Source organism: Elgaria multicarinata, chromosome 13 (genome assembly GCF_023053635.1).
Source record: "Elgaria multicarinata webbii isolate HBS135686 ecotype San Diego chromosome 13, rElgMul1.1.pri, whole genome shotgun sequence".
Classification (NCBI taxonomy): Eukaryota; Metazoa; Chordata; class Lepidosauria; order Squamata; family Anguidae; genus Elgaria; species Elgaria multicarinata.
The window spans coordinates 8209493-8225157 of record NC_086183.1 but is presented as its reverse complement, the minus strand read 5'-3'; the positions used below and the strand labels follow the sequence as shown (position 1 = coordinate 8225157).

General features: G+C 48.0%; 2 protein-coding genes across 2 annotated transcripts in view; one reads left to right on the top strand and one right to left on the bottom strand.

Annotated features, from left to right (window-relative positions):
- The window catches only part of CAP1 (cyclase associated actin cytoskeleton regulatory protein 1), a 28919-nt gene extending 26167 nt beyond the window's left edge, over window positions 1–2752 (top strand). Inside the window, exons 12-13 of the mRNA XM_063140814.1 lie at window positions 408–551; window positions 1335–2752. Coding sequence (XP_062996884.1) covers window positions 408–551; window positions 1335–1418 — 228 coding nt within the window. The 3' untranslated portion in view covers window positions 1419–2752. The remainder of the gene's footprint in view (window positions 1–407; window positions 552–1334) is intronic.
- PPT1 (palmitoyl-protein thioesterase 1) overlaps window positions 1–15665 on the bottom strand; it is a 276709-nt gene extending 261044 nt beyond the window's left edge. Inside the window, exons 1-9 of the mRNA XM_063140820.1 lie at window positions 15530–15665; window positions 12454–12563; window positions 11432–11559; window positions 9754–9824; window positions 8974–9076; window positions 8804–8894; window positions 7737–7835; window positions 6521–6592; window positions 4609–4748 (exon numbers count right to left, since the gene is read on the bottom strand). Of these exons, the coding sequence (XP_062996890.1) occupies window positions 4626–4748; window positions 6521–6592; window positions 7737–7835; window positions 8804–8894; window positions 8974–9076; window positions 9754–9824; window positions 11432–11559; window positions 12454–12563; window positions 15530–15647 (915 nt within the window). The 5' untranslated portion in view covers window positions 15648–15665 and the 3' untranslated portion in view covers window positions 4609–4625. The remainder of the gene's footprint in view (window positions 1–4608; window positions 4749–6520; window positions 6593–7736; window positions 7836–8803; window positions 8895–8973; window positions 9077–9753; window positions 9825–11431; window positions 11560–12453; window positions 12564–15529) is intronic.

Genomic DNA, 15665 nt, shown 5'->3' with positions numbered 1-15665 from the left:
AACAGCAGGCTCAGGTTATCGTCTGCATCACCTTATATGGGGGAGGGAACTAAGGAAGATCTCCGGAGATGAACTCGGGTCGTTCATGCAGGAGCAAGCAAGCGGCGAGATTCCAGCTGTTTAAAGGTGAAGACCGGCACTTTTGATTGTGCCTGGAAGCGGACAAAAGGGCAGTGTCATTTCAAAACTGGCAAGTTATGATCTGAACACCCTGAACATCCTAGCTGGCAGACTAGCTATAGTGCTTTCTACTAGTTGATGCTTCCAAAATAAGGCCCTACGTTAGAATCGCCCAACTGGAATGTTACCAGAGCGTGGAGGACCCCCTTCTCACATTTCATTCCTATCTGGGGCGTAAGGTGGTAGCTGATGGAGCCATTTGACATCCTTGCTCTTCTTCCTGCTAGGTAATGGGAAAAGTGCCAACCATTTCCATCAACAAGACAGACGGTTGTCACATCTACCTGAGCAAGAGCTCCTTAGACTGCGAGATCGTCAGTGCCAAGTCCTCAGAGATGAACGTCCTTGTTCCCACAGACAGCGGTGACTTCGTAAGTCTTTTTCAGGTTGCTTGTTCACTTTGGGTGACAGTCATTAGATTGACAGAAGGAGCTCTCTTGGAAAAGGCAGTGGTTTTAAAAATGCCACCAGTCTCTTGCAGAAACAGAAATTAGACTGGAGAGCTTTGCTGCTTAAAGGATCTTACCTGGTCTTCGAAGTCCCGGTGCAACTCCGCCTTCAGCGGCAGGGATTGACCAACATGCCCACCGCCCCTCGAGGGTTAGGTAGTGGGCATCAAGAAGCAAGGCTTGGAATGGTTAAGTCATCCTTCTCCAACTTGGTGCCCTCCAGGGGTGTTGGACTACGATTCCCAGCATAGGTGGGAGTTGGGGAAGGCTGACTTAATAGCTGTTTAATCCCAGTTAGTCAAGATGACATTTTGCATGGTGTCACCGCTTAGATTTCTTCAATCATTTCATGTATCCCTTGCCCCGCAGCTCACTCAGCCGTGGTATCTTAAGGGGAACCTCCATTTTGCTAGGCTGTATGCCACGGAATACCACCAACGGGGACACGGGGGATGGGGGGACCATCAGGGAAGGTTTTGTGCCTTTGTGCCATTCTTCTAAGGAGCATCTTTCTGACCACTGGGGGAGGCAGGATGCTGACCTGAAGGCGGGTGTGTGTGTGTGGTGGTTCTGATGCAGCAAGGTTCTGCTTGCGGTGGGCGCACCTGGGGTCAGCTGGCAGAAAGGGATTTCTGAAGGCTGCAGCTACTGTGGTGGTCTCCCTGCAAACACAATATTGACTCCGGTATTATTTTGTTCCCCCAGAACGAGTTTCCCATCCCCGAACAATTCAAGACGCTGTGGAACGGGAAGAAGTTAGTCACCACGGTGACGGAAATAGCTGGATAAGCTCCCCTGACACCCTCCCCTCGCCCCTCGCCCCACGGCCACCGTGGGACAAACCTGCTTTTTTGGGGGATGATTTTTAGATTTCCTGTACCTTTTTCCGCTCTCAATCTGCTTCTGTCTTCTCCTGGAGAGACTTGCCTACCTTCCTTCACTGAAAATACCTCAGGCTGGGAATTGGGGTAGGGTGGCAGGATCATTCGCTTCTTCTATCTGTCGATCAGCAGGAAGGTGTGGTGTTTCGGTCGGACAAAAACCCCATCACCAATCAGTTTTTGTCCAGCCTTTTTGTGCTGATTGGAGCAGTTATCCTTGACTGGCTTCCAGGTGTACTTCCCCCCCCCCCCCCGCGGTCATTTGAGCGAGGAACATTGTCCCTCTTGGAAGAAAACAAGTATCAGGGTATAGAGTCCCCAGTGATGTGTATGTGAAAGTGTGGTTTGGGGAAATACAAGGAATTGACTAAATTCTGCTCAACTCATCTAACCAGGGGTGTTGATTCCGGGAATGGCTTTGCTGGACCAAAGGTTGCAGACTGGGATGTGTAGCATTCCTCCTTCCCCCCCCCCCCCCATTATTCCCCCCCTTCCTTGTGCTCAGTGTAAAATTCTGTGTTGTGCCATGACGTTGGGGGAGATCTCTCGGTTACAGGTGCCACAAGACTACCATGGAACAGGACCCTCCCCCCTCACTTCCGGGAGTCTGTCGAGCAGCTAGAGCGCTGCTGCTCCCCCACTTCCACTCAAGCCTTCCTCTAAAGGGAAAGTTGTGCCCAAAGGGCCCCTCTCTTCTGAGCAACTGAACACGGTTCAGTCTTCCAGGGCAGTTTCCCCCTCTTTCCTAGGGAGGGGTGGTTCTCCATTCCCAAGTCCAGTATTTAATTACTTGTAAGCACAAGTCCACTGCAGTTGGTTCTGTCATTTTTCATCAAAGCTTCTTTACCCGGTAGAATGTGGAAGAGCTCCATTCTTCCTCTGGCTCCCCCCCGCCCCCCCCGTCCTGCTCGGCTTCGTCCTCTCCGCAGGCAGTCCAGCGTGTCGGCAACGCAGTGCAACGGTTGTGCCAAGGCAGGGTCCTGTACTGGCCCACCCAAGGGAGCAGCCTCTGCGCCTGAGTCGCCGTGTCTTGGATCGCGTATCTTATTTCCCCCTTTGCCACATTAATGAGTTTTTCACTAAAATGAAACTTAACAGAAGATATGCAATTTTTCTTTTCTTTTTTTGAAACTGTCCTGTGACTTTTGTTCTTCTCTCCTGAGGCTTGTGGAAATAAACTTTCTTATGTACTTAAAAATTATACTGAAGATAGAATAAAGTTAATGCCAAGTTGCTCATTAAGGTGGTGGTCCTTATTAAGCTCCCCTGCAAATCTCAGTTTACTTCGGGGTTTTCACATCTGTCTCTGGGATACAATTCTCCCTTTGAACTTGTTTGATGAATCCGTGCCTGCCAGAGTTGTAGGACCCAGACACACCTCCTTGCTGGAGCTATGAGAGATGGACAAGCATCTGTCAGGGATGCTTTAGGGGGGATTCCTGCATTGAGCAGGGGGTTGGACTTGATGGCCTTATAGGCCCCTTCCAACTCTACGATTCTATGCGGGAGAGTCCGTGCTCTTTCAGGGGTGTTGAACCTCAGGGCCTGTGGGCCTCCTAATCCAGCCCTTCCAGCTTCTCTGTCCCCTTTCTTCTGACCACTGATGGTTTGGGGATCTCATGGCTTTTGTGCCTGTGCACTCTCTCTCCCTTCTCTCCCCACCCCCAAAGACTTTGTTATTAGCAATAAGATCTTTAAGATGAAATACCAGGGTAGTCTTTTATCCTGGACTGTGAGACTTGAAAGCTTATCTGCAACTGATTTTGGCCCGGAGGATCATAAAAGTTTGACACATACACCTTTTAAAAACCTGTTACTGCACAGAGGCCAGTGAATTCCATAGTGCAGGTAGTGGCACGCCATTCTTCTACATCAGCACGTCAGTTTAGAAAACGAAATCCGCATTCACTAAAGGATTTTGATAGCAGAAGAATAAGTGCGCAAAAGATGTCCTGTGACCAAGGAGCCGAATGTATTTCTACTGAAGTAGTTCAAGGTAGTGCATCCTGGTATTTAAAGGCTCTGATGGTGAAAATGGTATGCACAACTGAGCATACAGAATGTGATGAGGCCCACGCTGCTGTTGCTGCATAATCATTCAGACTTGGCTATAGAACCCAGTCGATCACATGGCTAAAGGTTTGTCTAATTTTAGTACTGCCAGTTGGCTGCGTGATCTTTTCCCGCGCAGTCTATAAAGTCCTTGGTGAAGGTATCTTAAGCCTAATAGTATTGCCAACAACGACATCATGATTCCATTTTTTTATTGGAATGTATCAAGTTGCAAAATACCCACGTGTTATTTCTTGTGACAACATAACACCATGCAGAAAAGCTTGAACTATACCATTTCCTAACAGCATCCCACCTTCCTTTATGCACACGGCCCTATACATTAATTTTATTCCCAAGGTAAAGTCTAGTTTAACCTCACCTTTGCTAGATGTTAGGCTGCTGCTTCTCTGCTGGATCAGAGACCTCCTTGCTTTCAGAATTGAGAGTGGCAGCACCCATCTTTGAAGAGGGCTTGGAGGTCTTTGCTACAGAGAAACCTAAGCTAATGCACCCCCCTCCCTGTCCCTTCCTCTAAGAGGTGTTGAATATCCCCTCCCTGAGAGCTCTCAAAGCTTTAGCAATTGCAGTACAGCATCCTCAGTAGATTGACACAGACTTGCACAACTTGTTTCACCAGCACTGGGTTTCCTTTTCATTGCTGCCTGTCTTGACAAAATCACTGAAGTTACATCAAAGTAAACAAGGGTTTCTCTGATGAGAGTCGAATGGGCTTTTTCTGGCACATATCTGAAGAACTGGGGGTGAAGAGTGCTGTAAACCACAATCACTTCATCCTCTCAGAACAAATGTGACTGCCCGCTTAGCTTAAAGAACAAGACCATCAAGTGCCACCTCTTTAACGTCTAGGCGGTGGGAAACTCCTAGAGGTAAGGCCACCTTCGTTAAAAGAGCGTGAGTGAGTCTAAGAGGGACACCACTTTTAGTGGGGTGCAATTAAAGAGCGTTAATCCTTAAACGGACTCAACATCTAGCACGTTAGCGGCAATGGGCCTAATTAGACCCATCTGGACACCTTAAGAAAGAAAACCCGGCGTCGGTGTCACTGCAGGAACGGCAAGATGTTTTTGTAGAACCACTCTTTGGAAAAGCGGAGATGGTCTCCAACTGTCCCCAAGAACACCAGTTTCCCAGCTTGGTCCATTTCCTTCAGTCCCAAACGATCCTGAGAAAAGGAACAGGCTAAAGTTACACGAGGAGCTTTTAGTTAGCAAACCATGCAAAGTAATTGGCTGAAGGGTGCCCACCTTCCCCCAAATAGAAGAAAATACACTAAGGTTGCAATCAGAAGCACTTGGAGCAGCGAGTCCTCCTGAACGCAGCAGGACTTGCTTCTAAGTCACCACGATAGCATCAGCCTACAGCTGTATTCAAAACTGCACCTACAAGACAATCCTAGACTGGTTTAAAACCAGTTTCTCCACGGGATTTGTGTCAATGTAATTTGAGGGCGCCGAGGAGATTGCTGTAAAGTGCTAAAACTCACCGTTTGAATGGAGTTGTGGTCGAACTTACAATCATTTAGCTACTGTGGATTTGACTTAAAGAACAAAGCAGGCGGTGAAGATCAAACGGGAGCGCCAATTAGTCTGGGCGTAATTGGGCAGAAGAACCGGGTAATTATTGTTAACTTTCACCCCCTTCCTCCAAGGAGTTCAGGACAGAGTAGATTTTCTTTCTTTTCCAAAGTGACTGTTCTAAGGTTACCCAACAAGCTTTGTAAGTGAGCAGGCCTCCGAAGAACCTGGCCCTCCCAAAGCTATATCCAACAAGATCCACTTCCCCACATTCTCACGTCACACTGATGGAGGCCCTTGCTCAATCAGGGACCTAACTGGGTGGTATTGAGCAAGCCACGATGCCGCTACTGAGGAAAGAGTGCTGCTGAGCATGATTTTACCCCCTTAAAACTCAGTCATATTTGTTGAAGCCATTAAACTATATTCTTTGAAGAAGAAAAAAGCAAACTTGCCCATTTAATGCTTCTTTAGCCAGAATGGGCTTTAACCAAAAGGGCGCAACGCTAAAAATGAGACGGCTGCAGCCTGGCCTTGGGATGCAGCAGCGACGGTACAGGTGGCACTGTCCTTCCATGGGAGGAGGGGAGAGGTGAAGGCGGAGGAGCTGCCAAACCCAGCCGAGCTCCGGTCTCCCGCAACTCGGCCTGTATTCCAACCCCACTCCGACTCCAGAGGCAGGGAATTAACCTACAATGACTTGCAAGGCCGGTGCCACGGGGACATTAAGAGTCTGGATCTTGTGACATCAGAGCTCCAGCAGTGAGGAAAAGGCTACAGAAACTGGGAGAGAGTTTCCAAGTTTGACTCTTCTACTCCAGAGGTGGACCTCTGAGAGGGCGAACCAAGACATCCCATGGGCCCTTGCAGTCAAAGTTTGAATTTCTTCAAAGTTACGGAAGTCTTTTCTTAAAACGGTGAGAACAGCCTTGGCGTGCATTTTTTTAATATATATATATAAGCAGGTGTGGGGGACCTCTCCAGATATTGTCGGACTCTAAATCCCATCAACTCCAGTTAGCAAGCCCAACGGCTGGAATGATAGGAGCTGTAATCCAACCCCTGGAGGGCTGCAGGTTCCCTGCCCACATTTTAAAGCGTGCACCTAAGCTTTCCCTCCATGTCTCAGAGGCCCTGTGGGCTCCCAGGGGTCAGGACGTCTTCCCCGTGACCTTCTGCAGCTCCATCACTCCTACCTGGTCTCATTTATCTCCCTGCTTGTCAATTCCCCGAGCCTGGCGGTATTTCAAATGCAGCAAATGTTTGTAAAAGTTCGTTCTAGCTTTTATAACTGAATGCAATCACAGAAAATGGGCTTTTTGGTTACTCAGCGGATATTTGTGGCTGCAGCAATAGGCGGAAAGTAGGTTCAGTTTAGATGCTTCATAGAAAAAAAAATACCACGATTCAAGATAGTTACCTCTGTGTATAATGACGTTTCTTTCAAGGGAATGGTCTCTTTGGCTTGCCCGCTCCGGTAGTAACCAAACCACTGTGGAAAGAGATGCAAGGGAGGGGGGATAAATGAGACATTCCCTGTTGCTGGAGCCAGTTCACACATGCCTGGAAAGGCCACCGAACCCCGGGTGGCTGTGATCGTGCTGGTCAATCACTCCTGCTGGATCAGGCCAGCACTAAAAGCCCTGTCCCTGGGTTGTTGGGGAAGAGACAACGCAGAGTTTGTTCCTGGGTTACAACTCTCGGTTGTCTTTCCTCCAATCAAGAATTCCAGGTTTGGACATCATGATCCACAACCCAGAGATGGGGTGTTAAAGAGGACGTTTTGGTAGAAGGAAGAAGACCAATGCTCCCAGCCCAGCTTCCACCTCCCTTTTGCGCCTGGACGCCCCACCCCCGATGCAAGCGAGTTATGAAGGAAGGCTGAGCTGCTGCGCCTGGAAAGAGGACGCCTCTGCCTTCCGCCAGAACCATCCAGCCTCCCCTGATAGGGAAGGCAACGCAAAGGGGTGCCAAGATGATGGACAATTTGGAAGTCATCACCAGCGGTGATAAATACAACATTTCAGTTGGGCACACCCTAGCATCCATTAGATCAATGCAAAATCTTGATGTTAAAATCAGCAGAAATTAAATTTATAGCATTTTTATTCCACCCTTTGGCCAAAAAAGGGTTCCGAAGGCGGCTTACAAAGAGAAGAAATGACAGCCCCTGCCCTTGGGCTTGCAATCTAAAAGACAACACAAAAGGAAAAGGGATGGGTGGGGAGGGAGGAGGGGGAAAAACCAAATTCAGGCACTGATCTGCAAATGCAGATAAGCCGTATTCTTCAAGAGGAACCTCAGCAGTTAAAGCAAACCTGCCCAGCATGCTTTATCAAGGCCTTGAAGCTTGGCGGACATAGAGAAATAGATTAGGCTGTGTCACTGCTACAAACCCACATTCCAAACAGCAACTCAGGCACGCACTATCAGTATCAACGAACAGAGGTAGAGACGTCTCAACAGGTGAGCAAAACGCTCAGAAACGTAGAGGCAAACAGAGATGCGATAACCTCTCCCTCCTTCTCTCCTCTCTTCCTTTTTTACCTGCTTGGTGAGTTCAGTCCTCCATTTCAGCAGATCCACTGATTTTGGTATCATGCCTTTTCCCTACATGCGCATCCCAAATTGCTCACCTCGGAGGCAGAAGGGTCCACCATGGTGTCATTGAGGAACTTCACCATCACGAATTTCTTCAAAGTCATCAGGTTTTTCTTGTAAGACTGGTTGACGCCCTGGAAAAGGCAACAGGGTGGGAATGGAGGAGACAGCAAAACACACACACACAGGTTTCAACTGAATCTGAGACCATTTGGAACCTTGCTCCAAGGCTGAGTCAAGGGCTCTGCTCAAGTTAGATTCAAATCCTGGGCTAAGATGAGCCAAATTCTGGGCCCCAACTACACTGTGCCAAAGGATTGAGGTCTCTTTCTCTCTCACTCCACTTTTCAAAGCTCCCAGAGTGGCTTCTAGTACAAAATGTAAAACAACAAGAAGTAATCAATTAACAATTATATTCACATGCGCCACCCTTTTCTCCAAGGTGGCGCATGTGGGCTTCCTGGGCACTGACCAGACCGGCTTAATTTCACCAAGGCTGCGCCATCATATGCCCTCATTGTCCTCCCAATGTTATCTTTGAAATCTTGGGGTCAGTTTAAGGGTACCCAGGGCATGATCAAGTCACCCCTGATATGCAGAGAGTGGCTTTATTGTAAGGAAAGGAAAGGAACCTCTCATGCAAGCACTTGAGTCATTGCTGACTCCTAGAGAGACGCCTGCTTTCGCTGACGTTTTCTTGGCAGACTTTGTAGCGGGGTGGTTTGCCATTGCCTTCCCCAGTCACGGTTACCCTTCCCCCAGCTAGCTGGGTGCTCATTTTACCGACCTTGGAAGGCTGGAAGGCTGTCGACCTGAGCTGGCTGCCTGAGAACCAGCTTCCGCTGGGATCAAACTCAGGCCGTGGGGAGAGTTTCGGCTGCAGTAACCACTTACCACTCTGCCGTGCACTTACCACTCTGCGCCACACGAGGCTCATATGGCTTTGTTGTAAGCTCACGCCTTTTTGCTGCTTCAACTGCTGGCAATTCAAAATGCAGCAGTAGCCTGCCTCTCTTATCAGTACTACACACGCGCACACTAGACTAGACAAACTTTATTAAACCTGAAACACCAGGTTCTTTTAGAAACCACTTAGACTTACTCGCTCCTGATTGATGTCGGCCAAGAAGAGGCTGCTCTTCCGGTATTCATCTTCATTCAGTGGGTCATGCCAGAACTGTGCTTGGACCAGGCTGCAGGGGAGAGAGAGTGAGCCTTGGATCCTCCTACAAACAAACTTGCACCATTGGTCTCCTGCTAAACGGAACTCACCGCTCTTGGACCACCTTGTCGTAGGCCCCAAGATCCAGCATCTTTCGGATCCAGTCACAGATACGAGAACTCTCCCCAGGGCAGCGTGGGAATCCGTACACGCCTGCATCAGGAAGACATCTCTTTAAAGGCATTCTGAATCTGAACATGGCACTAGCCTTGCAAACAAGTAGCCCACCTGCAGACACGAGCGTAAGTGACTTCTGCTCCGTCACAGGTTTGAAGGGGCATCAACTCTTTTCCTGACCTTTCAGCCTGAGCCAAATTCCATTTAGGAGAAGCTCTTGAAAGATGAGAAGGGTGTAGCTTGGAAAATCTACCGGGGGGAGGGGGAGCATTTCCCAGCCTGGGTGCCACCACTGAGAAGCCCCCATTCCTTGTAGCATCCCAGCCTCCCCTTCACAACACCAGGGCCTCCGTTGAAGATCTCTAGAAGCAGGCAGGCTCATATGCCCCAGGGCCATGGTTTGAGGACTTTCAAAGGGAAGACATCGGTGCATGCGCGTTAAACTCCGCCCTGCAGTGATGATGAGGGAGGGGCTGTGGCTCAGTGGCACAGCACTTGCTTTGCATGCTAAATGTCCCAGGTTCAAGCCCCAGCATCTCCAGGTAGCGGGGCGGGCAAAAAATCCTCCCTGAAACCCCAGAGAGATGCTGCCAGTCAGTGTCGACTGCATTGGGCTAGATGGAACAGCGGGCTGACTTAGAACAAACATTTTGATGTTGCGCCCACCCAAATTGCATCATGTAGAAGACAGAAGATGAGTCTGTTGGGTTTACCTTGGTGCTGGCCGCCCACGGAAATCAGGTTGAACATAGTGGGAGACGGACATCTCTGCAGCACTGCTCTCCTGAGCCGAGGAGAAACAGACCCATCACCATCCTCAAAAGGCAGAAGCCCACCTGGTCTGAGCAATTCTTTGGCGTCAGGGTCCCGAGCACAAAATTGGTGCCATTATGGCTTTCAGCAGCTTTGCTACATTTTGTCTGATACTGATTTTGTAATGCAAATTAATATACACTTATTCCTTTTCCATTCAGGGGGCTCTCCCTGTCGTGTTCGGGTTCCTCCAGCACAGATTAGCAAAATCAGAATAAAATACACAAAATAGAAATAAAAAAAAATAAAAATAGAATACATTCAAAACAAAATAGACGAACTTGGTTGATTTACATAAACACGGACATAATTCAAACGCCTCCTAAAAACGCACCTTTTCTCCCAGACTTTCCCTGGGCTGTAAGTAAATTAAATCAATCCAGCCACTCCCTTTTGTTGCTCCTTAAACAGCTTTACTGCGGTTGTTTTAATGTGTTTTTAATATATTTAAATGTATTTTAATATTGTAAACTGCTGAGAGATTTTAATATATTTAGTGGTTATACAGATTATAATAAATAAATAAATAAATAATAAATCAGATTTTTCTCACTATACAATCTGGATTACTGCGACAAAGAATTTTAATGCAGAAAAGAGGATCCTCCTGTTTCACCCCACAGTAGGCAGGAGGAGGAATCAGGGTGGGAGAAACTCCCTGTTGCAACATTCTCAAAGAGTCAAAGGCAATCTCTAAGTTGTGATCTGGTAGCCTGAAATATCGCAACTGGATGGGATGAAGGACAATTCTCCTGCAACTGCAATATTCAGAGGAGAGAATTCTGACAGCTGCCGCTTCCCTCATCCCTACAGAACGGCAAGGTGACAAGCGACCTATCTCCCCTCTCCTGTGCAAGTGAAGTGGGCAGGAGTTCCACCCTCTTTGGTCTGGTCTTCCACAGGTGCAGCACAACCCTATGTCATGCTCTAAGGCAACCTTCCCCAGCCTGGTGCCCTCCAGAGGAATTCGACTACAACTCCCAGATTCTTGCAATGAGCAGGGGCTTGGACTTGATGGCCTTATAGGACCCTTCCAACTCTACTATTCTGTGATTCTATGCTGGGAGTTGTAGTGCAGGAGAATGGGAGAGCAAAACAGAGAGGAGAAGAAAAAGGAGGAAGATGAACAGGTACACCTGCTGCTCCTTCCAGCTCCATGGTAGAGCACAGGCACAGCCTGCAGACCATCCCATATTCAATCCCAGAGATCTCCAGGGAGGACTGGGAAGAGCCCCGTTTGAAACCCTGGAGAGCCACTGCCAGGAAGTGTAGATGGCCGTGCTAGCTGGGAATGCTGGGAGTTGCAGTCCAACACATATAAAGTGGCTGCCTATGTCGCAGAGGGTCTCACGCCGGAGAAGGCTGGTGAGTACTGCTCGGTTTCCATGAAGTCACAGAGACAGGAAGCAGCCTTCCACCAGCTTAGACTATTTGTCCCCCATAGCCAGTCCTGGCTGGGGACTGAACCAGAGGTCCTCGGGGCTCTACCACTGAGGTGTGGCCCCTCCATGGTGCGCCCCCTCCCCCTCCCCGCTTTGACCCAAGCCCCTGTGGTCATCCCCCGCTCATGCCACTTACAGGAATTGCGCTCCCTGAGAGAAGCCCATGGCGTTGTAGCCGCCTTGTAGCTTGGGGTCTTTAGCCAGCTTGTCGCACACGAGCTTCACTTGGCCGTTCACGTTCATGAAGAAGCTGTTCTCCATGTCCTGAGGGAAACGGGGAACGTGAGGAAGAAGACGCAAGCAGGGCCTGGCATTGCAAAGAGCTGCGCTTCGCAGGCCCAGAACCAGGAGTGGGGAGGAGGGCAGCCCTTGGCAGGGCGATTCCAGCCACCCCCTTCGCTCGATATGCAGCTTGCTTTTCTTTTCTTAAAAGGAAGCCCCTCGCCTCGCCTTCCTCAACCTGGTGCCCTCCAGATGTGCTGGACTGCACTCCCACCGTGCCCCAGCCAGCAACTAGCTCAATATCAGCCCCAAGCCATTTAGAGTAATGACAGGAGCTTGATGCACAGAGACAACTTCAATGAAGCCTAGGCAGACGCCAGCGTGGCTCCAAATACCTCATAAGCAGATCTGTGTCCAAATCCAATCACCCTCTGAGCTTTACTACATCCCTAGATCAGGGTTACTCAGTTGGATTATGGAAGGAGCCTCTCCCAACCGATCACTTTTTCCGTCTTTGCTTTAAACAAGGGCATAATTACCCTAATGAGGGGCCTGTCCAACACCAGACACCAGACCCTGCCAGCCTTTCTTCCTGAAGCTAGACAAGAGAGGAACCTCACTTATCCCCACTCGATTTGTCATTCCAGTCTGTTTCAAGCAGAGACGTTGCTGCTCTGCTCTAATGGTGTGGCGTCGTACACACATTTTGGAGGTGGTCAAAGAAGCTCTGTCCTGGCCTCCTCCTAGGGCCAGGGTGAGATTAGGGCCCCAGTCAACAGGTCCTTGCATGCAGCAGCAGCAGGCTACATGCACACCACATGCGTGCAAGGTTCTGCGTACTCTACTTTAGAAGGCAGGCTGAAATTAACAGAATTTGAGAAACTCCAGATGAAGCACTCTGCACACGGAGAACGTTAATAATGAAAGTGACATCACCTCAAGTATGTTGCTTCCAATCATTAGAGAATGAACGTAAATTCCCGGGACTTTTTGCTCCACGATTTTTTTAATGTAACCCATGCTCTCCGGATTGCAGCAGCTATCTCCTATGATTTAAAAACAAAGGGGGCAGGGCGAGAAGATTAGGAATCAGAACATCAGCAATATTTTAAAAATGGGAGTGTTTGCTAGCGTACTTTCCCATGACATAGATTTAGATCACAAGTTGCAAAATATTAATGTTGGCAGAGAAAGGCTCCCCATGAAGAGAGGAAACATGCCCCCATTGACAAACCACAAGGCTGACACAGGACTCCAAGGGTATCAGGGAAGAAACGGGATCAGCAGAAGATTATAGAGGAGGACAGAGGCGGTAAGAATTGTTTTCCCTAGGAGAACTGATTGTAAGCCTATGCGGCAGGGTCTTGCTATGTACTGTGTTATCTGTACAGCACCATGTACATTGATGGTGCTATATAAATAAATAATAATAATAATAATAATAATAACCTGGTTGAGCATGTAAGGGCACATCCCATGCATATTTAGACAGGAAAACATCCTACAACTCCCAGCTAGTAAATATGGGAAGTACTATCATTTATGTTTTTTCCTGTCTAAACATGCATAGGATGGTGTCCTATAAGTGTGCTTCCTTTAAAAAAAATCCACAATGTTCCTGATGACTAATTATTAGAGGAAAATGCCCAACAGAACCAAAAGTGCCATGGGGAAGGGAGTTCACAGCCATGCTTGAAACTTCACACACACTAGCTATGGGCTTAATGTGACTTGGAGTGAATAAGAAGACAAAGGCAGGAAGAGTGGCGCCTTTTATTTTTTTAATGCTGTCGATTCACACAAAATTAGCCGTAATATAAACGAGTGCAAACCAGTGAAGTTTCATTAAGGTGCAAGTCATTGACGATAGTCATAGAAGTCAGGAGCTTGTACACATTCTCGGCAGGCACAGAAATGCTCTCTTTCTTACTGTAGCTAGTCTTGTGGTCCTAGTCCAAAACATCCAATTCCCTACGCTTGGAAAAGAGAGATTATCCCAGGGATACCAACCCTAGAGAGATACTCATAGCCACTTAGCTGGGTGAAAGAGACTGGATCAGTTTTCTGCCAATTAATAACCTGCTGACAACAAGAAAAATGTTTTGATTGAGAAAACCTACTGTGCATAGAGCAGAGGTAGGCCGCCTAGTACGCTCTGAATGTTTTGGACTACAACTGAGCAAACGTCAGGGATTGTGGGGCTTGTACTCCCAAAATATAAGAACACAAGAAGAGCCCTGCTGGATCAGAACAAGGATCCATCTAGTCCAGTATTCTGTTCACACAGGGGCCACCAAGGTGCTCCCATGGGAAACCCACACAGGATGCAAGTCCAATGGCACCCTACCACTCATGTTCCCCAGCAGCTGGTGTGCACAAGCCTACTGCCTCGACAACTGGACTAGTAGCCATTAATAGCCCTCAGGACTAGTAGCCATTAATAGCCCTCTCCTCCAGGAATTTGTCCAATCCCCTTTTAAAGCTATTACATCTTGTGGAAGTGAATTTCATAGGTTAACTATACGCTGTTTGAAGAATTCCTCCCTTTATCTGTCCTGAATCTTCCATCAATCAGCTTCATGGGATGACCCAACTGGGTTCCAGTACTATGAGAGCAAGAGAAAAATGTCTCCCTCTCCACTTTCTTCACACCTTGCATAATTTTGTACATCTCTTTCTCCCCTTGCTTGCCTTTTTTTCTAAGCTAAACAAGCCCAGTTGTGGCAACCTTTTTTCAAGAGGGAGTAGCTCCAGCCCTTTCATCTTTTTAGTTGCCATCTACAGGACACCATTTTGCCTACTCCTGACACAGAGCAGCTTTGCCCAACTTGGTGCCCTCCAGATGTTTTGAGCTTCAGTTCCCATCAGTCCCAGCCAGCATGGCCAATGGACAGGACTCCTAGGAATTGTAGTCCAAAACATCTGGAGAGCACCAAGTTGGATAAGACTGACATAGATGGTGAATTGGGTAGAAGTAAATCTTGAGTCTTTGATTTACATATCACAGAGTCTCCAAAACACACACACCTTGAGTTGTTCTGATACTGATCACAAGTTCCTGGGCCAAGCATGTGCTTAGCAAAGGGATCCTGTTCCTTAATGCTTTATATATGTCTCTGGAGCCACTATTTTGCCCCAGGTGAGCCTCCAGGTTCTAGTCAAAAGCAAAGCAGATCCTGCAAGCCTGCCCATCCCAGCTCTGGGATGGGCAGACAACAGGAGATTGATTTGGTGGTGGGGAAACTTATTTCAGTTTCATGCTTCAGTCCTTGTTACTTTCATTCTTACAATACTATGGGCAGATGAAGAATTGAACCTACGACATTACCAGCTAGTTACATTTGTATTTCTCTTCCTTCTGAAACTCGGGCAGGAAACCACAAAGCTCTCATTTAAACCCCTGCATCAAGGCATTTTGAAATGGTGGGTTCATAGCTGAACTAGTCTTTGAACCCCGGTCTATCTAAAAGTTTAGCAACTGACGTTGCAATCCTATGCATGTCTATTCAGAAGTAAGTCCCATTGAGTTCAATAGGGTTTACTCCCAAGTATCTCTGTATAAGATTGCAGCCTAACTCTGTGCATCCATCCAACGTTTGCTTGATGACCGACTGACAACACAATCCTGTGCACGTCTCATCAGAAGTCCCACTGAATCTAATGGGGCAGTCAAGTAAGAGGAGGGAGGATGACTTGATATTGAAATCATGACTTTATCTGATAAAGAGATCTGGGGGTCTCAAAAACGTGCAGAAGTTGTGCGATGTCTGAGTTAGCTTTAATAAAGGTGTGGATTTTGGGGGGGTTCTTACGGCCAACATGGCTACTTCTGCTTTTCGTGTGACCAGAGTTCAAATCAGAGTTTGGCTATAAAACTTACGGGGTCAGTTATTTCATCTCCCCTTAACCTACCTCTAAGAATAGTTTATGAGGATTAATTTCCCTTTTCAAATCAAAACTCCCCCAAGATAGAACCAAAAAGGCACAGGGACCCACCGCTGCGCCCACTCACCCATGCCATGCCAGATAACGAGGGGCACCGGCCCCGCGGAGCTTCCAGAACTCAGCCAGCCAAATCCGCCCAGTAGCAGCAGCAGGAGCGAAGCCACCGGCTGCCTGGTCGACGCCATCTTGGATCTGTCATGTGA